We start from the raw sequence: 27,985 nt of genomic DNA on the forward strand, positions 1-27,985 counted from the left end.
GACACCTCAGACTGTGGAAAAAAAAACACCACAACCATGTTTGCTGTTTGCTTTAGTTTTACTAGAAACTCAAAATTACAATTTGTGTTTGAAGCATGTGGTAATAATAATAATAATAATAATAATAATAATAATAATAATAATAATAATCAACATTTAAAAGTCAAATTTTTCGCCTTTAGCTGTTATATTTATCATTTCACCGTGATAAAATCATTCAAGTCTCCCAAATGTACCGACGACGACAACGACGAGCCCTTAAATAGTGTTCTTCAGGTAAACGTACCTTCTTCCTCTCCAAACATGAAGCTGTGTTTTTTGGCAATAGTAAATCCCACCAAAATAAAAGTACCTCCTCTTAGCTACCATTGATGCATCTCTGTACCAAAGGCAACAGCTGCAAAGTTCAAATCTGTACAAGAGAAAAGTGTTATTTGGCAAAAGAAAAGAAGATTCTCTTCAAGTCCAACCTGCAAATGTTCACCTTCGTCCAGAAACAGATCACAGATATTGCCAGTTTGTCAAAACAAACAAACAAATAAAAGCTAAACCATCGAAAACACTCGAGTACCAGACAATAAAAAAGTGAAATCAGATCTTTGCTTGTGTACAATTTCAGTAATAAATTAAGAAAAAGAGGATTCGATCATTGCACTTCAAGTCAAAACAAAGAGGGAAAGATTCACTCACACACACAGACTCCATTTTTACAAGTGCACTATGAAGTCGTTTTTTAAAAAAAGTGTAGAAAGAAAGAGCAAAGAATCAAATCCCGCCTCGCTCAAAGCTTTTTGGGAGAGTAAAATTACCTGAAAGTGAGAGTGGAAAGAGTTTCTTTCACTCTCTGGAGCTCCCTTTTGTATTGCTTGTGTATCGTAGAAGAATAGAATAAGACAAAAGTCCTCACCGGCCGTTTCTTTTTTAACATTTGGCAGTTCATCGGTGGATTTCAGTCACAGGAGAAACACGTGAAGCGTCCTCTTCATGAGTCCTTCTCTACAGTTTATTTGGCTGACGATGACGTGAGGAAGAAAAGAAAAAGCTGTCGACTCCATGGCGACTGAAAAATGCACCACAGCGAAGCTCAAAAAGTTTTTTTAATGATTAAAGAAGCAGAAAATGTGAAAAAGAAAATTCAGCGTCTGTCTCCTTGACGACGTCCAGAGACGTAAATAAATCAAAGTTCATTCAGAGTCTTTGAACGTGTCGTCAGAGCGGAGGGAAGGCATGGTCCAAGCGAAGCCGCTTCTGCTTGGCGTGTTTGTAAACGTGAACCATAGCAAAAAATGTGTGTGTGTGAGTGTGTGTGTGAGATGCTGATGCATAAGTTGTGTGTAAACACTTCCTTCTACACGTATTGTCATTTAAAAAAGATTCAAGTGGTCTTTTGTGTGGTGGGTCCATCATGCAGTGGTGATGGTGGGTTCAGAGTCTATGTGGAGCGTCCCCCTTCTTCCTCTAGCTGCCCTCCAGAAGTTTGGCCAGTGTGTCCCTCAGCTCGTTCAGCTCAAAGATCTTACTGTCCAGCAGCTCCAGCAGCGTGCGCAGACTCTTCCTGAAGTCCTCCTGCTCCTGCTGGCTGCTCTCCAGACGCTGCTCCAGATCACTCAGCTGAGACTCCAGCGCCTGGTTCCTCGACTCTGTGTCCTGGAATAAAAAAAAACTCTGTGTTAAAGGCTGTGTGTCGAATGTTTTCAGTCTTATAATCCAGACAGCTGTGTTTCCTCACCTTTAGTTTCTGTGTGAGCGCTTCTCTCTGAGACTGGAACTCGTTGGCACTCTCCACCTCTGCTTTCAGTCTCTCCAGCTCCTGCAGGTGATTCAGAAACAGTTCACATTCAGACAAAAACAGACAGGTGTGTTTACTCTGCTCTGTTTTTAGACTCCGTACCTCTTCTTTGGCCCTCAGAGCCAGCTCCAGCTCCTCTATTGTGTGGTTCAGCTCTGTTTTCTGGGATTTGATCACAGTAGTTTGGCCGCTCACGCACTCCAGCTCAGTCACCTGGAAAACAAACACCTCACCATCAGCAAACTGTCAAAAAACAACCACCAACATGTTGGATTGTTCATCTGAGAGCTGGTACCCGTTTGTGTAGCCGCTCTGCTTCCTCCTGATAGGCTGCCAGCTGCTGCTTCCACTGCTTCACGTTGGCTGTGGACTCCAGCAGAGCTGCCGTCAGCTTGGCGTTGTTTCCCTTCAGTGCTGCAAGCTCCGCCTCCCAGTGCTTATTGATGCTGGAGGAACTGAGGAGGAGAGGAAGTCAGAATTTAGATTCTGTATCTAAAATTAAAGCAGGAAAACAAGGTGTAGAAAGGCACAGCTTAACACTGCAGCAGTTCATCCAGCAGAGGGTGCTAAAACACTTGTTATTGATTTTTTTTTACATTAATCAGAACTTGTTCATGAGCTCTAACAGCATTTTAAGGCCTTTCTTTTACTCTCTCATTCATTTTTCACCTCAGTGTATTTCCATGGAGTCTTTGTGAGAACTTTAAATCTCCTTTTTCTGAATGTTTTTGTTGAAACTTGCTCCCTCAATAGAGCTCTCTGACCTTGTCTTATAAAACATGCAACAAGTCAGCCCTCACTGATCCACAATAGGTAAACAAGCCAGACAAACAAATAACCAAACGTAGCAGGAGAAGCAGACAGCTCTCACTATTTCTGGAACTTTTTCTAAAAGTAGCTGAGGCTTCCCGAGCACGAGGAGCTGCCAAACTTATCAGGTGTCACATGTGTCAGTGTCCACCACTGTGAGGTCGTTCACTGTGGATCAGAAACTCAAAGAGTCTTCAGATGGAAATATGTCGTGAGGCTAAAGGTTTTTTTTTTTTTGTCAGATTTTAAACATTTTCAATCAAATCCTTTCTGTAAATTTAGGTGTGTTTTATATTACTCAGAATCTTGCTGGCTGTATTTTATCAGACATTAATAAATGTAAACAAACTGTCTGCTTCCGGATTACATTTGACTGAGCGTGTGCAGAGAGAGCCCTCAGACTGAGCAGTTATGGCATCAAAATAGACCCTGATTTGATTTTTTGGGGCCAAAATTGCGACAAATTGTCAATCAGGACTTAAAGAAAACAACCAAGCAACCAAAACAATCAAGTTCTGGAAGCTAAAAAATAGAGCCTGACAGATTAATCAGGCAGGCCGATTAATTGGGCAGGCCGATTAATCGGGCAGGTCGATTATAGCCTGTCACCGATTAATTAACATCGGCCAAAATGTAGCCGATCATAAAACGTTATTTTTAAAAAAATGTTTCTTATAAATTCACAAGTTATTGTCTTTGTTGAAATAATTTATGAAAATGTTTCAATGTATTTTGATGTAATTGTATTTATTGCATGTTTTGAAAGCAGCTACATTGTTACTTAAAATCTACTTAAGTCCCATGCGTTAAATGGAAGATGAAACTTTTCAATAGCTAGTAATAATTGGAGTTCATATACAGTTTTTATCCTGTGTATATTAATAAACATATTATATATTAGCGGATATATCGGATATCACTCAATATATCAGATATCAACTTCTTTTTGCCCCCAGTATCGGCATTAGGCCCAAAAATCCCCTATCGGTCTGGCTTTACTAAAAAAACACAATTTGGGGCAAGGGTTGCTTCATGACTGAAACAAATCATCATCAAATCAGAGCTCAAAGTTGACAAAAGAACCTTAATATACAAGGTTAACCTTTATGACACAGAAAAAAAAAAAAAGTTAAAATGTTCATTCTCATGTTTTTATGACTGCTTCCTGTTGCTCAACATCCTCTGAAGCCCAGTGGCCTGAACCATCTCCCCTCTGAGCGTTTATAATTGATGGGCAGCACATGAAGTCTTTTAATGTACAGCCTTAAAGCTGTTTGGAGGCTCACAGGGAGCACATTAATAATGAATGGATGAATGGACGAACACATCTGAGCTTTGATGTGCTCGTTTCATTTTAAATCAGCTGACAGACGCTGATGGACAAGTCGCGTCAGCGTTCCCCTACCTTTGTGAGAAGGGCAATGCATTCTGTGAAGGCTCCCCTCTGGCCTCGGGGATGTGGGGTGCTTCTGGTGTGGCTCTTTCGTCCTCTGTACCGTTGATGCTCTCTGGGGTCAAAGGGGACAGCAGATCGCCAGGCGCTGACTCCTGATTGGACAGAGCGATGAAACAGCAACCAAATCATGCTGTTAGAGTTTGGTTAAAGTCTTTAACTTTCCTGTTAAAAGTCTGATGAGAAGACTGAAACTGTAAAGCCAATATCTACAGTTAGCTTAGCTTAGCTTAGCTTAGCGTAAAGACTGTAAACAAAGGGATACAGTTAGCCTCCTTTCACCAGTTATACTTAAACTTATTGCTTTCGTTGCAGATTTTGTGCCTGATTATTTCATCATTGTTTGGTCCACAAATCCAAAAAAAACAGTGAATCACTTCCTGAGACAAAATGTGGCATTTATAACCTTTATTAGCTCAACATATCAAGTGTTCTGGGATATTAGTTTGTAAAAATATCATTTTTTAAAAATACTTTTTAATTTCCTGTGTTTTCATACAACACCACCTTTGTGATTTCTCCTTTAAAAAACATCAAAAGCTTATAAAAAATTATCTATAGTCATATTTTCAACCATCAGCTAACACAATTAAATGAGAAAATCAAATAAAGTAGAAAAATATAATAGACTTTATTGTTTTAATAAACTTTTTGATAATACTTATACTTAAAAGTCTCTTCTACTTTTCTAAAATATGCATACAAAACATCTCTGTCTTGATATTTTAGAAAAATCATATTTTTTTTCTCGTTTAACTGTCTGTGTTACCTCAAACTGTTTGTTTATTTGGATACCATTAGCTTCAGCATGGTAGAAATTTTTCCTGCAGTTTCTCTGCCATCCAAACAGACAGACTAAACATTTGGGTGCCCAGGAGTTCAATTTTTGTTGCGGTAGTATTGAAATATATCAATATGGTTTGATTTTTACTGGTATCACAGCACAGCTCAAATTTCTGGAACTGCAGCTCTGCTAGGTACAGTTTTTACAGGAAAAGGCTAAGCTAACCCTCTCCTAGTATCAGTCTTGTCATTTTGCTTTCAACAGGAAGTAAAAAAAACACACACACATTTTTGCAGTTCCTTTAACATGACCCTCATTAAACAGGATGAAGACCTCAAAGCTCTAGGAAATTAACAAGATTTGAGCTTGAATGAATCAAGGTATGATTTTTTTGATGACTTCTCTCTAAAGGATGACACATAAAGAATAAAAATGTTTCAAACTGGTGGTTTTAGAATTCAAACTCTGATTTTTCTGACTCATTGGAGCAGGTATTGTCACTTTCTGAGAGCTTGAGAGGAGAAGCAGAGGGTCATTTGTGGGAGCTTTATTTGGATCAGGGGTTCCTCTGGTGGTTTGTCTGACACCAGGATGATAGGCAGGGGTCTTAACCGTAGATGACAGGGATAACTCAACCACAGTCAGGATAATTCAGGTGCATCACTGCAGTCAGAACAGGAGAAACCTCAGGGTAGTTTGAGTCATAAACCAGGGGTCAGACTGGGGGAAGAACGGGCCAGGGCGGTCACGTCTTTACCTTCTTTATGACTGGTTTGTTGACTGACAACAGGTTCCTTCTTACTGTGCCGCTCTGAGGAGGAGTCATGAAGGAGGGTGAGGAGCCAAAAAATGTTAACTCAGTAGATCAATGTGTTAAAACGCAGAGTAAAACATCAATACCTCATGACGATATTTATCCATACAGCTTGGCTTTAGTGTAACATGAATTGTTATTATACTTTGATGAGGCTTTAAAGCAGCAACTATTTCATTTAAATTAACTTATGTGGATTATAAATTAGCAGCTGTAGATCAGACTAAAAATCCACTTTCATGTTGGTTTGCAGGAGCCAAAAAGTGACTGTGAAAATGAGCTCTGTGACAAATAAGGTCACCAGAGTAACAGTCAGATTCTCTGACATTGCTGTAAGGCTGGAGCAATATATCGTGTTCGAGTTGATTTGAAGTTAGTGTCAGCATCAAACAGCACGTTTAGAAAAGCATCAAGGCTGAGAGGCTGAGTCTGGTGGGGTGTAATCTGTCAAACTGACTCATTCAGGTTTTCGCTAATGGAGGAGACTCTGAGATGCTTCCTTCAGGAGAAGAATCCACTAAGACAAAAACACAGCTCCAAAAACTCTTTCGTTTCCTGATTTTGTGATTCCTTCAAGTTTGATGCCAAAAACCCACCTATGGTCAGAATGTGTCAGTGAAGAGGTGAACTGAGTAAGCACAAAGACCACAGCAGCGTTGGTGGTTTTCAGTTACCTGAGAGGGAGTGCTGCTGAGCGCCGTCTTCTCCTGAGACTTCTCTTTTGCTAACCGTGCCGCCTCCTTGAACTCGACGAACTTCTCTGCAAACTGAGAGTAAACAGAGGTGAGCAACTCAAAAGCAACTCAACAACAAAAACTTCAGGTTTACAAACTAAGATTCCTGTTCTCACTTTGACCAGGTGACTCTCTGACGAGAAGCCCAGGCCGTAGACCGTGTTCGCTCGGCTGTCGGCCCACTGGCCAAACTTCTGCGATGTCTTTGTGAACGTCATGTTGGGGGTGATGGTGCTGTTGATGATGGCCTGAAGAGGACAGAACAGACAGAAACATGTTTAAAACAAATATGGTATTTGTGTGTGTGTATCTGCAGGGGCTTGTATTCTCAGTCTTTGCTCGGCAGAAAACCAATGAGGGATTTAATGTGCAAAACAACTTTGTAGGAAGTCATGTCACTTTTTATTTGCTCTTTCTGATTCTTTTAAAGCTTAGACCACTTCAGGCAGGAGCCATCTAATATTTTAGTATTCGAGTATTCTACCGAAAATTCCACCAATTAATCGAGTAATCGGATAAAACAAAGTTATGTTTAGTTAAGGAACAATTATTTTTTAAATGAAAATTTGCCACAACTGATATATTTTAAGTTCAATACGATCTGACAAGATATTAGACATTTTAACTGGGAATGAGACATTCTTAATAAGATTTTGAGTCTTTGCAGTGTTCTATATGCCACATCAAAAGTAGTCTGGGCGAAATAACATTCTTTGACCTATCTAAAATTAAATGATTCCTCGAGGTAGAGGAAATTCCTTTAAAGTGATACTCCAGGATGGAACAAGTTGGGTCCTATCACAAGGTTTAGGGCAGAAATTACCCCTACAGCAGTGTTTTTGTGCAGCAGAACCCAGAGCGCACACGCCAAACACCCCCTCCCTGCTCCTCTGCCAGTTACCTCTGCACTCAGAAGGAGCCATATTTTACTTGACAAATAAACGGACTCCCACCAAAAAAATCTGATATCGGTCTGCATTCACGCTTTATTTAGAGAATTTTCAGCGCGTTACTTTCACACAAAAGCATCGCTCAATAAGGCTCTAGTTCTCATCATGGCGTAAAACGGCGCTACCTCCGCTGCAGAGCCACAGCTGGCTACGAGACGCTCGCCGCTTGGTGTATCAGTCCGCGCGCGGCGTGCCAGATATAAACAAACGCAGGTAGTCTGCCAGGACAAAGAGACACGATGAGAACTAGAGCCTTATTTAGCGGTGTTTTGTGTGAAAATAACTTGCTGAAAATTCTCTAAATAAAGTGTGAATGCAGACCGATATCAGATTTTTTCGGTGGGAGTCCGTTTATTTGTGTTTTTGGTCAAGTAAAAATTGGCCCCATCTGAGTGCAGAGGAAACCGGCAGATGAGCAGGGAGGGGGTGTTTGGTGCGAGCGCTCTGGGCTTCTGCTGCACAAAAACACTGCTGTAGGGGTAATTTCTGCCCCAAACCTTGTGATAGGACCCAACTTGTTCCATCCCGGAGTATCACTTTAAATTATTTTTTGTGATCCAATCACAAGGAGTCATTTCAGCCCTAGTCCACTTCAACACTTTCTATAAAGTAAACAAATCACACACAGTTAAGCAGATATATTTTGTCTTTTCTTCTTCACGCTTAATAAATATCAAGCTTTTAAAGAGTCTTATGCTGGAAATACACCAGATGCATTTCTGGTCAGATTCCGTTGCGTACTGCCTGTGTGCTCTCTTATCCATCAACTCACACTGGCTGCGTGTTCAGTGTGGTGCGTTGCAGGACCTCCAAACAGCTGGAGTCACAGACTGAGGAGTTCCCGCACTTCCCTTCCCAATGATAATCCTCTCCTGGTTCATGTTGGACTGTAAAACCTCAAAACTATTGACTCCTGGTCTGGCTTCACTTATTGTGTTGGTTTGTTGTAATCAAGCTAAATGTGTGTTTTAAATATTTTTAGGTGGAATCTATGCAGGACCTCCTGTCCCACTTGATCTGCTTTTTGAAATTAATGCGTCACATCTCCGGCATCCAGCAAAGTGAGGAGACTTGCATATCCTGACTTGATTAGAAATCGATCAGATTGGATGCTGTGACGGGAGACATATCTGGCCTGTTTTGGCCGTTATCTCAACCTCTTTAAAACGTTTAAAGCTTAACTTCAGTACAGATTGAGACCTGATTGGTTGGGACTTTGATGCCACATGTCAACCTATATAAAGTCTGAGCCAAAATGATCTCAGAGCTTTTTACCAGCTGTAAAAAAAAATCCTTGTCAAAACGTCTGGTTTTCAGCATCTAGATTTATCTCTGATTGTTTTCCACTCATTCTGTGATTTTAAAAAGCAAACACACTCAAGAGAAGGATGTTTCTGAGAACTGAAGGCCATTGTCCCAACTTTAAGGTGGGTGGTGGAGCACATTCCTCTGGTACATGCAGTTTCTTTCCTAAAACATTTTCTCCCCTTTTTAAATCCACACTGAAGCACAGCCAGAGAGAGAAATGTCATCATGTGGCATCTGTCTTTGTTTGTCGTCTTTCTCTCAGACTTTTTGTTGTCTGGATAATAATGTCCTCCAGCACCAGCCCACCCAATCGCTGCTATTTGCAGCCCAACACAGCAGAACTTGTTGGTTCAACAACAACAGCAGCTTCTGTGTGTGAGAGGCTCTTACATAAGTATGCTAACTCCACCCCTGCACCTCTCTCCAGACTAAAATAATCACTGCCACAGAAATATGACAGGCCGGCCTCCCCGTCACAGCTCCAGCACAGAGAGGCCAGGACCAGGCACAGACAGGCTGTGGGTTCATTATCAGACAGAAGAACAGTCAGAGAAACTTATCAATGTGGAGGTTATGCTAAAGGCTACGGTCTTAACTCAAGTCACTGACACACACCTTGGATCCATCCAGACTGATGATTCGATAGACATTCCTGGTACTGTCAAAGAAGTAGGAGACTGTGACGGCGTGTTTACTGGTGGGAACCCAGTTCTTCTTGGTGGTCGGGTCGATCTGGAAGACGTGGGCCCGTGTACTGAAGATGGGCTGCTCTCTGTGCAGAGAAAAAGGAAACACAAGGAGTGAGATGGCACAATAAGTGCCAAGTTAAAGGACTTAACACCCTGAAATATGCAGCACGAAGAATTAGGAGGAAAATTCGGGCTGTGGTTGCTCCAAATTACATAAATATGACAGAAAGTTGCAACATGTGTGTTTGAAACCAACATTCATAATTTATGCTCTGCAAACCTGCAAAAGTTTTCATTCTGGCAGACAAAGAGAGACGGACACATTGAAGCTTGGAGGTAAACACCAACGTCTGGATACCAGCCTGTTTTTGTGTTACTGTTTTTATTTTCTTCAGTCAATGGGTTTGGTCTCTCATTGTATTAATGTTTGTTGGCTAGACTTTTGGTCACAAAATGGGATGGTTACCTTTCACATTTGAAACAATACAGTGCCGATGCCCGGTACCTGGCAATCGGTATCGGTACTCAGCGGTACCAATTTCAGGTACTCTTGTGTGTGTTTATGTGATAATAAATATTGATTTGTTTAATAATAAAATCTCAAAGTTTTTCAGTGAACACATTTATTTCTTAGTATATGAACTTGGAATGCCGTGTTTACGTCCAGCATGGAAAATCGCCTACTCTTCCACAGTCACGAGGATATGTTTAGGTACCTAAACATGGTACTAGGGCTGCAGCTATTGAATATTTTACTATTCGAGTATTCTACTGAATATCCCATCGATTAATCGAGTAATCGGATAAAATACATTTTTGTTTAGTTAAAGAGCAGTTATTTTTCAAATGAAATTTTTTCTTTTTAAGAAATAGAATTTTCCGATACAGCATGTCAATAAGAGCACTTGCTTTGGTAGCTCCAAAATTTGTAAACACTCTTTGACACAATTTTTGTGCCTTGTACATCTGATCAAATGTTGCGGCCCCAAATGGCACCAGTTTCGTAGAATGACCCATTAGTCTCCAAACTCCAGAAAAGAAGCTAGATTTGTTGCTAGTTGCTATTTTGTATAAGAGGTAGCTTGAGGGGTTTGAAAACTCTCTTAAAATGGCCTCAGCTCTATTTGAAATTCCACTCTTTGATCTTTTTTAAAATTAAACGATTCCTTGAGGCGGAGAAAATTACTCGTGTAATTTTTGTAATCGAGTACCTCGAATCATTGAGGAATTGTTTCAGCTCTACATGGTACCATTTGATTTTATGGGAATCTGCACTTGGTACAGCAGACAGAATTCAGTCAGTCGGTACCTGTAATAAAAGAACCTAATTCGGTACCCATCCCTAGTCATAAACAAATATCGAGGCACAAGATTCGTGGGTTGAAGAAGAACAAAAATCACTTGGATTCAACCTCTGGTTAAGATGTGAGACCCAAGCCCACTTCAATGGCTACAAGACTGGTGAGATGTCAACATTTAGAATGTAGTGTGTCATACCGTCAAGAAAAATGAGCCAAGGTTATTTTTCTAAACAGAAAGTACTACTGAGAATAATACTGCAATAGTTTATTGATAATTGGACATACAGGAGAGTACTAGATGTAAAGTTTTGACTTGATGACGGCACTGAACTACAACTGATCAAGGCATACAGTTAATGATATGCACAAAACTTTCATCACAATCTATCTCACAGTAACACACTAACAGCCTCACAAATATGAAACCTAAAATAGTGCAATCACCCCCTGGTGGCTTGCTGCAGTACAGATAATTTGAGTCTGTTAACACTGACAAATACTGACTATAAATTTAGACTGAAAAGTAATAAAGCAAATAATATCTAGGAACTGAAAAGCTCAGAAGCTTAAATCGAGTCAATACTAACAGCAGAGGAGGTTTGGCACTGACAGAGAAGATTTAAAAGAATTTTAATGTGTGTAACTGACATACTTAGATCTGCAGATCATCCTGCAAACACAACAAAAAGATCATGTATATTGTCTAGTTTTACTGTTTGAGTTTGCACTTAAACCCATTTTTGTTGTTTTTTTGTTGAGGTTTTTTCCAGAACTCTTTGATGCTTCAGAAGTCTTTCAGTTTTTCCTCAAGTCTGTATCTAAAAGCACCATTCCTTTTTTTGAGGCCACTGGCACTGATGCTTTCTCAAGTTTACTGAAGATTTTGTTATTTTGTAGCAATAATGCCCTACAAACAACATCTGGCAGTTATTTTGCATTACAACCAGGGACTAATGAAAAAACACGTTTTCAAGGTGAGATAAAAAGTCATTTTTTGTGTTAATTAATGATTATTCAAACATCAAGGCTCATCCTGGGTACCTCTCTTAACACTTCACAACAAAAAGATGCCCAACTCATGTTGGCTGTGAGAGTCAGCAGCTTTCATCCAATGTTGGTGCCAAATTTCTCTGGGATCCATCAAACAGCTGTGACACTAAGGCTGTGTTTTGCCGCGTAGAGAGAGAAGTATGGAGGAATGATGTGAATCAGGGGAAGGTGAGAGAAACTGTGTCCCAGATCCCAGCACATCCATTATTCACTGGTCTGCTGTGCTGCTACACCACCAGTGACTTGATGAGGGAAAAAGAACACCCACAAGGCCTTTACAGCGAGAACAAGAGTGTTAATGGACAAATGAACACACACACTCTGTCTCTCTTCACATGTTTTTAGTGAAGTGGCACACAAGGGCACACACACTAAACACATTCAATTCTCTTCCCCCTGAAAAGAAAGGCTCAGCTGAGGGAATAAAGAGAGCGCATATTTTTAAGATCACAAAAATCTGCAAATATTTGAACTGGTTTCATAACATAGACCATCCTCAGCGTTCCCAAACACAAATAAACCCAAACTCCATGATCACTTCATTACTCTGAGTTAATGAAGCTCTGCAGTCAGCGGGTGATGTAGGAAGAGTCATTAAAGATGATTTATGTTCAAAATAAAACCAAAGAGGAACTTGACAAAATATTGCCTTACAAACAAAAAGTCATAACGAGAGGATTCACAAGACTTCAGAGAGATTTACTGAGCTAAAAATGCAAAACAGGGACAATGTAGGTCTAGCTAGTAAGTGGTACTGATGATAAAGATGGTTTGAATTTAACAAAGAACAAAATAAAGTATGATTTCTGCAAAAGCTGAAATCTAAGAAAGTGTTATGTTTTATGTCAAGTAGAAATTCTCTAATTTGACTTAATATGAGCCCGAAAAGTCCAGAAAAATGTCACCCGAGTGGCTTGAAAAGAGAAATAAAATCTGCCAGTGGGATGAGAAAATATACAAATTTTATTTCTTCTTCTTCTTTAGTTTTGTAAATCTTCCAATGTTATTTTTATATATCTTAAAAAAGACATTTTTCTGGACTTCTCAGTAGCTGTGACTTACATTGAGTCTAAAAGGTTTTTCTAAAAAAAAAAGACAAGCACACTTGCTCAGATTTCAGTTTCTGGAGAGCACATTTTCCTTGTTAAAGAATTCTTCCTCAGAATCAAGTTTGTTGACATTTTTCACTTGGGACGCTCAATACCACTTTTTTCGGACTGATACCAGTAACTGTGCATTCACACCTAAAGAGGCAAAAGAGGCAAAAGAGGCAAATGCAGCACGCCCGAGAAAGCAGACAGCAGCCAAAGCGGCAAAATATTTTAGCTGCTTTGGCCGCTCGTCTCGTAACTGACGTCAAAGTAAAATGCTGCCTGTCTTGGCCAGGACTCTCTTGTAAAAGAGATTTTTAATCCCAACGAGACTTTTTCCTGGTTAAATAAAGGTAAATAAATAAATAAAACAAAATCAGGCTTGTCATTTAAAGGAGCCGCACAGCGGACTTCTTCACAGTGGCAGCTGCTTGCTGTTGTTCAACTTCACTTAAAACCATAGCATGAACATAATGTAAAATCACCATCTGATCAGTCACGAGCAGATTGACAGGCAGAGTTAATATTGATTTATCCACAACATCAAACTTTTACAGTTTTGAAATATACTCAAATTCTGTGGTGGTAAGCAGCGCCCATTTGCTCATTTGCTTCATCCCTCTTGAGTACTTGTACCGATACCTTAGTACTTTTGATACTCGGGATGCACCGATCCAACTTTTCTGGTTCCAATACCAATACTGATATCAATACCTAGGCCTTGGGCATTGACAACTAACGATCCGATACAGTGTGAAATAAAAACCTGTATGCCCTATTGTGGAATAAGACGGGTAATGTTTTAGGCAAAAAGACAAAAATTTCTAAAGCAAATCTTTAAACTATGAAACATTTAAATTAGGATTGCACAATTTTGAATTTTTGCCGATATCCGATATGCCGATATATCGAAACCCCTTTTGGCCGATACCGATACCGATAATCACAAGTTTGTTTGCTTTTTTAACTGTAAAGAAAGCTAAGTCTATCCTGTACTGGAATTTATATGTTACTCTTATTGTGACAGTCTTAAATGTTTAAGAAACACACATAAAACAAGACAAAAAAACATTTGATATAACCATAAATAAGAAATGTATTATTTTTCCAAACTCAAGACATTCAGTTTTTAAATACAGAAATATAATTTCTTTAGATCACATGAACTTTAAATGTAAAATGCATTTTAAACAAAACCAAGTTGTATTTGATTATTTTAGAGCTACTGTAACAACCTGGTGACAGACACAGAGCTCTGCAGTGCAAATAAATGAAGTGCTACATTTTATTTAAGGAGCTTATTTTTCAGATGGAAAATAATAATAATCCAAACTGAATAGCACCTTATTGACTGTGCCTATTGGCAGAAATTTTCATATCTGCCGATAAACGCGTTTTTAAGCTTTTATCAGCCGATACCGATATTGTGCCGATAATATCGTGCATCCCTAATTTAAATCTTTACCAGCAAAACAATTCTTCAGGATGTACACAAGTTCTTTTCAATTGTAAACTTTTATACCCTGTTGGCTGGTAAAGGGATAACATTAATTGTAACTACTGGCAAGGAGGACTTACTCTACTCACTGCATATCCACTGCTGGTATCAGAAGCCTTCAAGAGTACCTGATACCTTGAAATGAGGCCAGTATTGGCCCAATACCAGGTCCCTATTCTTTATACAGATATTTCCTTGAGAGACAGAATTTGGTGGCTTATGAGAAAGCTTTCACTGGAGAGGGTTTTCTTCTAAACCAAAATAGTTTGGAATAGTGGTGCAACAAATCGTTGGTAATAATACATATCATCATCCTGATTTTCGAGGTCAAATTATTGATATGCTAATGACAGTCATTGATGTTTTAGTTTAAGATACAATGTGTCCTGAAAAAACTCTTCCAGGAAAGGTGAAGAATGAGTTTTAGTCAGGAGAAGTTTCCTGAAGACTGCTGAGGAATGGAAGCTGAGTGAGCGATACACGACTGTGGCTAAAAGTCTGGTATATTTTAAAGTTTAAGAACAAGAACTCATTTTAAAGTTGCAGCAGTTTGATTCCAGCACAAGTCAAAACAGGAAAACTTCTGTATTTTTTACAAACAAGGAAGTAAAGTTTGAGAAGAAAAAAGTGGAATAGAAGTCAAAGGTTAAGGGAGAAAACACTGAATAAGAATTGTTAAATGAGAGACAGACAGAGACAGAGATGTGGGTGTTTTTCTTAAACCTCCTGCCACATGTGTGGGCGATTCGGATCAAACCTAACAGGAATGATGTTTTTATTTTAAAGCAGTGAAAGAGAGGGCAGATATGCTAATTTCCCCACACTTCTAAAATAACAGCTGAACAATGCAGCAGAGCCCACACAGACCTGGACGAGCGCTGTCTCTCATGAGCACAATAACATCACTGTTCCGGGGACGATGATTGACAGACTCCAGACCCTGGATGTCGGTGGTACAAAGAGGTTCTACGTGCCTCTACAACAGCGGCTCTGCCGCTGAGCGATGAGTCTGAGCGAGCAGAGATTAGAAGGGTTATAAAAACAACAGGTCGATTGATCAGAGATGACAGGTTCATCTGAGTTCAGATCGATACTGCGGGGCGAGTTGGTACGCTTCCACATTTGTTTGGCAGAGCTGCTGCTGCTGCAGAGACAGTGCCACGGTTTGGTTTCATTTTGATTTGAAAACCACTTTCACCTGCATAGAGGGAGTTCAAGGTGGCAGGCTGGAATTATGAGCAGGGAAAGAAAAAAAAAGTCAGCATATTATATCCGAGGCTTCATATTTCTGAGTGCATGCAGAGCGAGCACACTGACACAGAGATGGTGAGCTGAGGCAGTGATGCCAAAGGTGACCTGAAACCACCTGTGCACACACAGAGATCAGCAGGGGCTGGACAGCATCCAGACAGCATGGATGACGAGGTCCTGAGGTCTTAGATTAAAAGAAAACACAAGCTAGGAGTCTCTGGGTGGAACTGGGCTGAACGGTCGCTGAAATCCACAAGTAGGGCTGATTTCTGCCTTGAGATGCTCTGATTTATCATTGCCTTGCAGCTATTCAAAGCTTTCTTGTACTACTAATTTTGGAGGATCAATAAAAAATGGAAAATATGTTTTTTTAATAGAAAAAAGGCTTTAATTCTTTTTTTCATGCACTGGACACACAAGAAAACCTACTGGTGGCCAAAACAAATGCAAGATTATGTAATTGCTATTCAAAACAACTTTGTTATGATGATTAAATGAATGAAAAGACATCTCCAAGACTTGTTGCTCAGCCTGTTTTTCTCGGATGGTATTACTCAGAGTTTCTCTCTGAAATTAAAAGAATGGCAATGAATGTGCAAATATAATGGGTCTCAAATGAATAACACAGTCTTTTCAGTCAATTAAGCATGAAAGGTCACAGCAGGATCAACCCTCCCGACCTGTTCTGACACCTTTACATAACAACTCGTCCTGAACACGTCCTGCTAGATAACAGGGAAGAGCTCCTGTAGGTAAATCATGTCAGAGGAAGTTAAGCGTCTGAGCTGCAGTGAGTCCCGCGTGTATACCTTCCTGTTATTGTCTTTCCTCTGATTAACTGTGTCTGTCGTTAAATAACGGCGTCTCCACTCTGCTGACTTAATTAACACACTGACTGAAACATGACGGAAGAATCCCAGAGAGGAGAACAAGAAGGGAGTCTCACAGGAGACCTGGGAATCTGAGCTCAGAGCCAGGCAATCAAATCTAGTTCCTCTTGAAGACTGACAGACAGACTAATCAGGAGTCTATGATAAATGGGGACGGAGCAGATTTACAGAGTTGGGATCATCTTTAGAAACGTAACAGGAAAATGTGAGAATTATTGTTAAGATACTTTACACTAGGCCTGTCATGATAATCAATAAATAAATTAACCGAACGATAAATAAAAACGTCCTCGCTAAGTTTGCCAGCATCGATAAACTGTCATGTGCATGCATGTTTGTTTTCCTCCTCTCTTTCGACCTAAGAGGCTGAATGAGAAGATGGCTCACTACGTCTATCTTTCCTAACATCGGGGTGCATAGGTTCTATAGCGGATTTAGCGGATTTATAGCAAAGTGAGCATCTGTCAAAAATGCGATCTTTGGGGTGAAGACGGGGCTACTCGTGCGTACACATGGAGAGAGCTAAAGCGAGTGTCCTGAGGGGTAAGGAGGAAACACCTGCTAATATGAGTGATGGCACGAAAGATACAGTTTAAAAGCCGCCTGCCACAGTCCCAGTGTGGGAGTATTTTGTTTTTTATCAGAATGAACAAAGTGTGAGCTCATAAACACTAACGAGCTGATATGTCGCATTTGTTTGAAAATAGTGGCGACGGAGAAGAAGAAGGCGAGGTGCAGCGGAGCCTTGTTCTTTGACAATCCGCTCTTACTGAGGCTTTTGGTTGGCAAAGTAAGTAGAAATAAAAGCGCCAAATGGTGGGCGCTCAAAGACAGCTACATTGCCAAAGAAATGCAGCCCTTCAATACGGTTGAAAGCCAGAAATGTTAAAAATTTTTCACAGACAAGAACTGTAGGAACTGTATAAACTCCCTTTTATTTAGGCTCTAGTTTTTATTGTTGTTGTTGTTGGGTTTTTTTTAGTTTTGTTTTTTCTTTAGAGACAGGTTCTATGTTTTATTGTTTTTGATTAGTATTAATTATTTTCATTGACATGTATTTTTTTTCTAAAAGAGAGTCCATTTCATTGTCATTATATATTTTTTCTCTTTCTTGTTTGTTAAATGTATCATATTTTTGGTTTAATTTATTTTATTTAAAAGATACTGACCTTTTAATTACAGTTAAACACTCTTAAGAAATTAAAGTTTCTTGCTTTTGATATGGTGTACTCACTTTATTATCCCATTTATCATAATTACATCAATGAAAAAATGGAAAAAAAAATCCAAATAATATTGACAATAATATCGTTTATCTGCAATAATGTTTTGGAAAATTATCGTCGAGCAAAATTTGTTGTCGTGACAGGCCTACTTTACACTAACTATTTACATCCTCATCACCTGCATGTATTGAATTAAAAGTAGGGATGAGGAATTTAAGAAGAAAGACTATTCAAATGTCATGCCGATTAATTTCTTTTTGTTCGTTCTTTTGCAGAAATTTCTCCCAGAACTCTTTTGCACTGCAGGCGTCTGTGTTTTTCTCAAGTTCTGAATCTCAAAGTGCTGCACCTGTTTTCCCGGCAGCTGACAGAGATGCTTTTTCATGTTCTTTTGTTATCTAATGGCAAAAAAACAAAGAGCTTTCAGAGGCCCTACAACCACCGTCTAGTTGTTATATCACAGACAATGGAAAAAAAATAAGATGACAAAAGTCACACTAAGTTGTTTTCTTTTTTTTTTTTGATATCGAATGACTGTTGCAAATTCTTATCCCTATTATCAAAGCAGCAAAGGATCTCTAACAGCACATCCTCATAATCAGTCCGATAAAGCCACCACATTAAGGCGTCCACTGATGGATCAAACTCCTGTCAAATCATTTCATGGTTTGTGTTTGATGTGAGCACTCTGGGTTAAAGTGAAAAGATCAATGTGTGTCCTGTAATCATGTGAACACTGCAGAGACACATGTGCATAATGACTTATGATGGATGCAGTGTCACTCCCTGATTTCTGAAGTTACAGTCTAACAAAATCTACTTTCTCACTTCTGCATGCTCCAAGATTTCTGTTTGTTTTCTTTTTTTTCCCCAAGTTATTTTTTTGGCTTTTCATGTCTTTAATTGGAGAGGATAGGACAGTGGATAGTGGGAGTGGTGAATGACATGTGAGAAACGGGTCGCTGGCTGGGCTTGAGGCCGGGCCACCCCCTTGAGGCGAGGGTGAACCTCATGGGGTGCAACCAAGACCACTAGGTCTCCTGTGTCCCTTGTGTTTTCTTTTGATGTTAAACACAAAAAAATGTGTATCTTTTGATACAGAAAAAAACTTATTTTTAAAAAATGAGCAACAATTTAGATGTTATTCTTGCTGAAACTTCTTAAAAATGAGCAATGAGTCCCATGTAAGCATGCATATACACTTTCATTTTAATGAATTTTTTTAATGATTTTTTTTTTTTGTAAAGTGAGCACACATAATTATAGAGTTTGTTGTTTTTTTATTGATTGATTTATTTTTTTGTGGAAAAATGTCCCATGCAAGCATGCATGCAGCCTTTTAGAAAAGGGCAAAATAAAACTTCAGCTGCCTGTAATGGAATAATAGGTTTTAAATAAAGTATGTATCATATTGATGAGATTGATGTCTTTAAAATTCATGTATTTAATATCATCTTATGGCAAATGAGGTTATATTGTTCTTGTCATAATTTTACATATCCTACATAAAAAAAGGATTATCTTATTTTATGTTATCTTAATAAAATGCATGAACACAGCTACTCATGTTGACTACAATAATAGCGTCAGTAAGTGAGGAAATACAGCATAATGGATCTGGATATAATGGATGAAGACTCCTGGACATCATCTGATAGATATGTGACCACAACCTGACTATCTTCGTCAACAGTAAGTAAATTAAACATTCATCAAACTCTGTCAGACATAAAGTAAAATCACTTCTAGGTCTCTGTAATCAGCTTGAAGTGCAGCTGTTTGTCTTTTTTAGAATCTCTTTAAAACAAAAGTGACTCCAACTAAAGCTAGTAACTCATGACCTTCCAGGTTTTTCTGATTCAAAGCATCCAATTTTGTGGGAAAGCTGTTATGCTGTGACTTTTCTGCACTGTGTCAAGGCTTGAGTGACGACAAAACACAGCATCAGAGCATGAATCAGACCAGGAGGCCAGATTCTGTCGCTACTTTGAAAACGTAGCGCTGCGCCTCGCAGTATTAAAGGACAATATTTCAGCGTGTCATTTCACATTTCAGGGTGTCAGCTTGGCCTAGATGAAAATCTGCCCTGGTGATGTGTGGCTCTGCGAGAGTGTGAGGCGATTGTTTGCCGATAATCCCTTTTCACAATGAAACAAACTGTGGCGTTAGAGTCTCAATGACGAGTGCTTTGACAGAGGAATCTGACCGCAGATGTTATCACATCAGCAGTTCCCCACGTTCTGACGGAGAACAGAAGACGCACACAGACCCCAGTGTTTGCATACCGGAGAACAAAGACTGGCTCTGTCCATGACTACATTTTAATGTGCTCAGATTATCTTCTAATTCTGTTCAGCATGTTCTTTATTAGAGCCTGTTGCAAATCAGGCTCTCACATCAAGCTTCAATTGATGCATCTAAGATTCAAATTGTGCTGCTGTAAGACAAAGTTTGCAAGTGTGCTCTGTTTTCAACTTTCTATTTATTTATTTTTGTTATTTACAGACTCATTTAACACTCTGTTAATTACTGAACACTATCTAAGCATGCTGCAGTTTCTCTGAGCTTTGTTTTGCTCCAATAAAAAAAAAGATATCAGAAATATTTGATGTCTGCATTCAAAACACTAAAATTCTCATATCTGAGCTCTTTGTAACATCACATTTCTATAATTTAAAAACAGTATTCAAAGGATAAGTTGTAATTTGAGGCACAAATAGCAAGAGGAAATACATTTGGGCTGTCCATAATAAGAGAAATCACTGTCAGAGGAGTCTGGCTGGCTGCAGCCTGTGCTCACCCAGCGCAGACAGACACAGCACAGCATTACTAACTTAGCTGCTGCTGCTGCTGCGTTGTCATAGCAACAGCCACGTGACTCAGAGCTGGTCATGAGCCGCAAACATCCTCCAACTCGCTCTGTCCCCCTGCTTTCCCACATGCTCTCACGTTCCAATCCGATTCCTGTGTCCCTGACGGTTAACCCACTCGCAGAGAGGAGGCAGCGGGCGCTTGGCAGGACTCAACCCTGCAGTTTAAAACTCCCATATGCCGTACAGAGCTTCAGCTGCACACAGGAACCAGCGCGTGTCTGAGTTTATCTGCAAATGTAAAGACGATTTGGGATGAAAGAAGACGCACAGCTGAAAGACATGAGTCTGAACCGCTGCTTTCACCATGTCTGAGGGTAATAAGTGAAGAAATACAATAATAAAAGCAGGAAGTCTTTTTCCCTTTTTGGATCACTCCTCTTTAACCTTGATAAAAAAAACATATAAATAAAAACTATAAAAGACCAACACAGGAAATGAGAGAAAGAAGTGAGTTACAAAAAGATGAGCCGAGCTGGCTACAATCTGCATAAACGTGAAGGGTCAGCTGAGAGCATGAACGATTTCATTTTAAAAATAAGGCAGCAACTAGTTATTCCTCTACATAAAGATATTCAGTGTTGTATAGGCAAAGAGTTAAATTTTTCAGTCTTAAAAGGTCAGGATACTTGATTTACCTAATCTTTATGAAACAAGGCTACCTAAATTTCTGTGTTTCCTAATTTAATCTGACTCCACTGATACAGTCATTATCCTGGTTCCTGGTTCAGTCACAGAAAACATATTTTTCCTTTTTGCATGGTTTTAAATAAAATTAAACCCCTTTTTTAAAGTTACAATGCAGGCTTTTTGTGCCTTTAATTGGATAGAGGACAGTGAATAGAGTGGGAAACAGGGTGAGAGTGGGGAATGACACACAGGCTGGATTCAAACCCAGGTCATCCGCGCAAGGGCCAACCTCATGGAGCGCGACCTAGACTGCTAGGCCATCTGTGCAAAACTTAACACATATTTTGTTTCTAATTCTACAATAAAAGACATAAGATGCAGTTTTAAATACAAGGCAAGAACAAGTATTTACCAATGTGAAAATGGACATATTGCAGTGTGTGTCATGATTGCTTATTGCTTTTTACAAAAAGTGTTTTTGGCTAATTTCGTTTTATAAAAGAATGTTCTATGAGCTAACTTGGTGGTTTTGCAAGACATCTTCAGAATTTTTTTTGTCATCTAAAATTACATTTTCACCTATTATTGTAAAAGTATAAAGACAAAAACAGAAGTTAAATTTGAAATAAAGACTTACAACTGATGCATTTTCTGCTTTTCTGTGCTGCCAGATCACTCCTGAGGTTGGGGGTTGTATTTATTCACAACAGCACAGTAAACATGTGCATAACCTGTTTTCTGCTTATAGTCTTTTTAATATCTCAACAAAATATGTTTGGATGTAGTGTTCTTAAGTTTTGATCTTCTAATGTCTTTGTTCAGTGCATTAGTCATTACCTTAAGACAGTGTTTCTCAATTTTTTTTCAGACCAAGGACCATTCATTCCCCCAGAAAACTTTTGCAGACCACCACGAGCTAAATAGCCCCAGAATAAAACCCCAGAGAACAAACTCATATGCTATAAATTCAAATCATACATGTTACAACTTGCTAGGGCTGCATCTAACGATTATTTTGAAAATAGATTATACTCCAATTGTATTGTCGATTAAAATTATACATTTTATTTCTTTATTTCCCTTTATTCAGAACAAGTTTTTTTTTTAATGACAGAGACTAGAGTAAAAAAAGTGCACTCATTTCCTCTGTTTTGTTAGTTGTTTTCTTTTAGAATGAGGGAGAAAATGGACCTTAAAAATCTCAGTATAACTACATTACTGATACATTATTCCAAAACACTTGAAATTTCTAGTATTCAAAAACTTAAGTACTTAGATTAAAGTACTCAATGCTTTTACTAACCATTTTTTGTAGATTTTATCAATTTGAGTAGTAGCCAAACAACTCGCACCCACACCCCCTTTTTTTTCGTTAATGTTCCATTAAAAAAACACAATTTCCTCACGATCTTTGCGGACCACTAGTGGTCAGCGGACCACAATTTGAGAAACACTGCCTTAAGAGATAGTTGGTACACGTGTGTCTGTCACCTTAAATTTGTGGATCCAGGAATTGGAAATATCCCATCATGTTAAAAGGCCGAGATTTCAAACAATAGTTAACAAAAGGCTAGGATGAAGTAACCTCATACTACAATACAGTTATTGTTTAGTTTAATAAAGATAAGCTTTCCAACCAACATAATGTACTGTGTCCTTTTTAACATTTCCTGCTCTTAGTGAAAAGCAACACACTCAGTATATCTTTCCGTTATGAGGCAACAAGCTTTCTGAGAACAATAAATGGGGTTTAAGGTGAACAGGTGACATTCCTCCAAGCTCCTGCTCTGTTTGACTTCAGCTCCATTTCCTGCTCAGTCTGCTCAAATCATGTTACTCTGGGCAGCTGTTTCCTATTTTTCTATTACTGATATGATTTGTGAAAGAATGTCTACAAATTCTTTTTTACTTTTATACCTAAGGTATCATTCAGTTTGAACCATTATTGCTCCCATGAAACATGGTGCAACTGTGTTTGAGTGATGCTGGAGATGAACGTCAAACGTCTCAGTAAACGTCTATACATTTATAGACGTTTACATTCCTCTGAAACCTTAACCATTCCCCTGAGATCTGTCCACTATAGTGTTAAATTTAATGGATTTAAAGTTTAGGACGTATAATCCATTAAAAGTATTAAAGGCTACTTCCGTTAAGTGATCAGGATGGTAGCCATCTGATTGCACGTCCTCGTTTAACCTTTGCTGCTCCTGTTCTTTCTAAAACTTCCTGTCAGTGTTAGATAGATAAAACACTTTTACTCAAAATAACAAGAGGAAGAGCATCTGGGGTTGCCCAGTAAAAGTGAAACCTGATTGCGTATCGTCTGTTCCTCCAGTGCTTACTAAAGGATGTCTATCTAACTTAGGGACAGACATTTTGAGCAACGATAAAAATCATTCTCCATTAAGCAAAAACTCAGAATGTGTTGGACTTAAATTACAACGACAGAAGTGAGTTATAGCAGCAACTGTTGCCATCAAAGCTCGTGTCTGTTTTTAGAGTAAAAACATGCTGTCTCATTGGCCTGAGCTGTTAAACTGAAAAAAATCGCCTGGATCCTGTTTTATTCAAAGTGCCAAGTTTCAGCAGGGAAGGCTTGTTTACAACCATCTATTATCCAAGAACAGAAGCTCCTGTCCTTGCTGGGAGAGCTAAGTGTGACTTACTAATTAAGGGGTAAGTGCACACACAGGACGCGCCGTCTTTCTGTGTCGGAGGAATTGATTGCTGACTGGATTATAACCATTGGCCTTGAGAATTATAGGGGATGTGCTCTGCATGAAGTTTACCCCCACCCCCCTCTCAACCACAATATGACAACAAACCAATCACATGCTACATCATCTGCTTTCATCTGGAGTAAGAACTAGGTCGCCCTTGATCAGGAGAATCACCATACATCTGCAGGTTCTGCTACATGCACTGCACAAAGCCAAGAGTGACGAAGAAGAGCAAAGCTGTCTGAAGGAGATTTATCAGGGTTTGCTTTCTGTAAGGAACCATAAAATGCAACCTGTAAAGCTCCTTTATGTCCATTCTCTGTATTTTTTAAGGTAGAGGTTTTTCTACACGGATATCAAATCTTCTTTTCTTTCTCAGATTATCTGCACTGTTTGTCTGAGAATTCAACAGATGCAGAAATAACAGCAGAACATTTCCTTTAACTCCTTTGTTTACAATTCTTCCTCACACACCAATCCAGTAACAGCCAAAACCAACACCACGTTGTGGTTTGTGGTTGTTTCAGGTCTGTTTTTTCTCTGCCACTCATCTGTGTTTAAACATCTCTCACACTCTTTCCACTGCTGGTGTTTAGTAATACATTTATTATCACCACTCTGAAGATTGTGCCCCGCCAATACATAAAGACGAAGAATAAAAATTTCATGCTACTGATGCTGTCAGGTTTTTGCGTGATACGTTGTTCCTTTAGACTTCCTTACAAGCAACAACTTCAGCTTAGCTCAACTCTGATTTCAAACTTTAAGCAACATAATAATGGCTGCTTGTTCTGTGGTTGGTTGTCAGAAAGAAATGGTCGCAAACATCACAGACCAACCAGTGTTTTGAAGTAAAGTGTGACCATGCTTACTATAGACCTTCAGCTGAACGTGTCAGTGACTCAATATAGGCAGTAAGTGATAAGAGGAAGTTTAAATAAGGATATTCATTATCATTCCTAAGATACATAATTATTGTTTTTCTGATAGATTCGAAGCATTTCTCTGTCTAGATGCAGTTTCTGGATCCTTTGGCATGACCCTGGTCTCAGACTCAGTGGTCTGTGTCTTTGGTTTGGGAGGGTTTCTGCTTTATTGACACAAGTTTACCCTTCACACCCCAAAGATGATCCTCTCCTGGTTCATGTTGGGCTGTAAAACTTCAAACCTGTTGACTCCTGGTCTAGCTCTGCTCATTGTGTCCGTTTGTTGTTGTAGTCAAGATAAATACAATCTAGTTTTGACACAGATTGTTTTAGTTTGAAAGTCACTTGGTGTTTAAATGGGATCTCCATGCATAATTTCCTGTCCCACTCAATCTGCTTTTTGTAAATTGCCACATTACAGAAATGGCATCCCTTAAAATTAGGAGGCTTGCTTAGCTGCTCTGGCAGGTACACAGCTAGACTGCAACGGAGCAGTCTTGACTTGAACAGAAACCTATCTGATCCTGTACCATGGAGGCACAGAGCCAGACTGGAGTCACATCTGGTGTAAACACTGGATTTATCCATTAAAGATGCCTGTCCTCTGAATATCTGTTTAGTTGCTGAATTTCCCCATCCTCTCTTTAATTCAGGGGTGGGCAAACTTTTTGATTCGTGGGCCACAATGGGTTCTAACATTTGACCAAGGGGCCGGACCAGGAGCAGATGGATGGAGTGCTTTGGTAACTATCAGGGTATCATTCGTTCATTCCATATCCGTTTTAGAATCCAAAATCGGAAAACTGATGACGATTCGTTATTCAATTTTTCGTTTTCAAATCAAAAATAAGACAACAAATAACGGTCTATTTTTCGCTGTTTTGATTTTGTTTTGAAATTAAAATTAGTATATGAGAGAATGGAATTATAATGGGATTTTTAATCCGTGTATGGTTTGTTCTTTCGTCATTCTGTTTCAAAACAAATAAAAAATAAATAAATAAAAAAAACTTACTTGTTTTTTTGTTTTTCTGTTTTAAAATCAAAACGGAAAAACGGAATTACAGAGAAACACGTTTTTTTCTGTCCTGGTTTTAGAAATGAAAAAACAAAAAATAAAAAAAGATTGAGTCAAAATTGTTTGTGTGATATTTTGATATTAAATGTGAGCGTCTCTATATAAAAATCAGACAAGTAACTCACATTGAAGGTTTATAAAGACATGTTCCTGAGTTGTTTTTTTTTTGTAAGTAACAGATCGCTGACGATCCACTCCATCTTATCCGCGCGCATATGCGCACTTCCATGTGTTTCAATGAGTTTTCTTTTGTCCACTTTCCTTTTCTTAGGTCCGTTCATCTTAACAGAAGGGTTGATGGGTCAGAGGGTAAAGTGCAAACGTGGAGTAATAGGCCTACGCTTCACCTCAACAAAGCCAATGTATCTACAGTGCGCCATCTAGTGGGAAAACATCAGAATTGCAGGGAAAATAAAACATTAACAAGGTTTATTCTTTTAATTTTTTCAAGTTCGGCGGGCCGGATTAAAACGTTTAATTGGCAACATGTGGCCCCCGGGCCATAGTTTGCCCATGCCTGCACTAATTTCTCACAAAGCTGGGAGGCATGCACCATCCCTCAAAGTGACAATATTTCGGTAAAAATTGGGATTTTTGCAGGTTAACTTCCTTGCTTAGCTTTACAAACTGTTGTACTCTTTGGTACTGTAACAGTCTATAAATTGTAAAGGGGTCTTTTGCATCATCTTTGCTTTGTAGAATCAAAAACAGTTGTCCAGTAACTACTGTGGATTACAAAGGAATATAACGTATGTAGAACATTTGTATAAAAAAGGACAGACATTGCAAGATGATGTTATTTTGAGGGTGAGTGTGTCTGCATACTTTGTGCCCCCTGCATGATTTTGAGTTGGGCCACCCCTGTGAAAAAGAATCGACACGCCCCTGGTAGTAAGTACTTCACATATACTTAACATAGATGACAAGCTCGGACGTTTTGACAGGCAGACAGTGCAGTTTAGACTCTGCTGAATGGGACTAATCAAATCCGGCCAAAACAAACTCGTCAGTCAAAAAAACCCACAGCTTGTCATTTCATGTCAAATTAACTACATACCCCATTTTCTCTGGATTTGGTGGCGAGTTGAGTATGATCCTCTCGGTGGTCTCTTGAGGCTGGAGGCTAGCTCTGATCCAACTAAAGCCGCTCTGGAGCCACGGCGCTGCTCTCAGTCCGACATGGCTCGGTGTTGTTTTGGTGGTTATGCCCGTGGGTACATTTCTGTGGAAGTGGGAGTGTTGGTTTCACGCGAGCGAACGTGTCAAAGCGCGTGCATGACGAGAGCCGAGAGCGCGCTAGCCGTCAAAGCTACCGTTAGCTAGCCAAATTAAACTCCTCAGTCAAACGAGGATTATGAGGCTAAACTCGGGACAAGCAAAGGCAGAGTGATTTATAACCGAGGGAAGCTTGTGAAGTTCTCACCACAGAAAGCGAAAAAGTCGAAAAGAGACACAAAAATGTTGTCAAAGCGATTAAATACTGTCTAAATAAGCTAGCTTTATCCATTCGTTGCTAGCTTATTTGAAATCTCCGTTCATGTTCATCTGAAGATGTTAGTTATTCTCTTCCAGGAGGGGGGAAAACTTAATATTCACTCCTCAATCTGCTCATAAATCCCAGTTTCAACCGCTGGCTCTTTCTTGCTGTCCTCTGTGCCATCAAATCCCCCTAACCAGTCGGTTTGACTGCCACAAATGGTAGGTTTTAATGCCGCTTTGTGATGAAGGTAGACATCTTCCTCCAAGAGGGATCTTCATGTCGGTTTTTTTTTATTTGGAGAAAAGGCAGAAAACACTTGGCGCATACTCCAGGTTTTATCATCCTCCTCCTCCTCCTCCTCCTGCTCCAGGACTCAGCTCAGCCTCACAGACGTCGATGATAACCTGAAATTCATCAGGTTTATGTTCCGCACGTGAAGTCAGTCAGTTTCCTTTGCACGTATTCTTCTAAAATGAGGATTCAAACAAAGTCCAAATGTGATGCTGAATCTCCATCGGCCGGTTCACCCTCTCCCTCTGCTCCTGTCAGTCCTCATCTCATTCATTGACTCGGCTCCATCCTCCGCCGCTGCTGCTCTATAGGGAGCATTAATGCAGCTACGTCATCGCGTAAACCTTGA

General features: G+C 39.4%; 1 protein-coding gene across 1 annotated transcript; it reads right to left on the bottom strand.

Annotated features, from left to right (window-relative positions):
- Positions 1-28: 28 nt before the first annotated feature.
- On the bottom strand, positions 29-27,945 carry homer1 (homer scaffold protein 1). The gene is made up of 9 exons (XM_074691209.1): positions 26,923-27,945; positions 9,258-9,414; positions 6,501-6,632; positions 6,325-6,417; positions 4,005-4,147; positions 2,085-2,244; positions 1,892-2,002; positions 1,730-1,810; positions 29-1,647 (listed from the first exon to the last, which is right to left on the bottom strand). Exons 1-9 carry the CDS (start codon positions 26,925-26,927, stop codon positions 1,459-1,461), a joined length of 1,071 nt encoding a protein of 356 aa, XP_074547310.1. The 5' UTR covers positions 26,928-27,945; the 3' UTR covers positions 29-1,458.
- Positions 27,946-27,985: the final 40 nt, after the last annotated feature.

Source organism: Halichoeres trimaculatus, unplaced genomic scaffold, assembly GCF_033239565.1.
Source record: "Halichoeres trimaculatus isolate MK-OKI-2021-1 unplaced genomic scaffold, fHalTri1.1 fHalTri1_scaffold_16, whole genome shotgun sequence".
Taxonomy (NCBI): Eukaryota; Metazoa; Chordata; class Actinopteri; order Labriformes; family Labridae; genus Halichoeres; species Halichoeres trimaculatus.

Bases quoted from the DNA above. Each gene is read 5' to 3' on its own strand.
- homer1 (XM_074691209.1), bottom strand. The intron at 6,633-9,257 runs GTGTGTGTCAGT...TGTCCTCTTCAG, and splicing joins TCAGTCTGGATGGATCCAAG to GCCATCATCAACAGCACCAT. The intron at 1,811-1,891 runs GTACGGAGTCTA...AATCACCTGCAG, and splicing joins CTCTGAGGGCCAAAGAAGAG to GAGCTGGAGAGACTGAAAGC.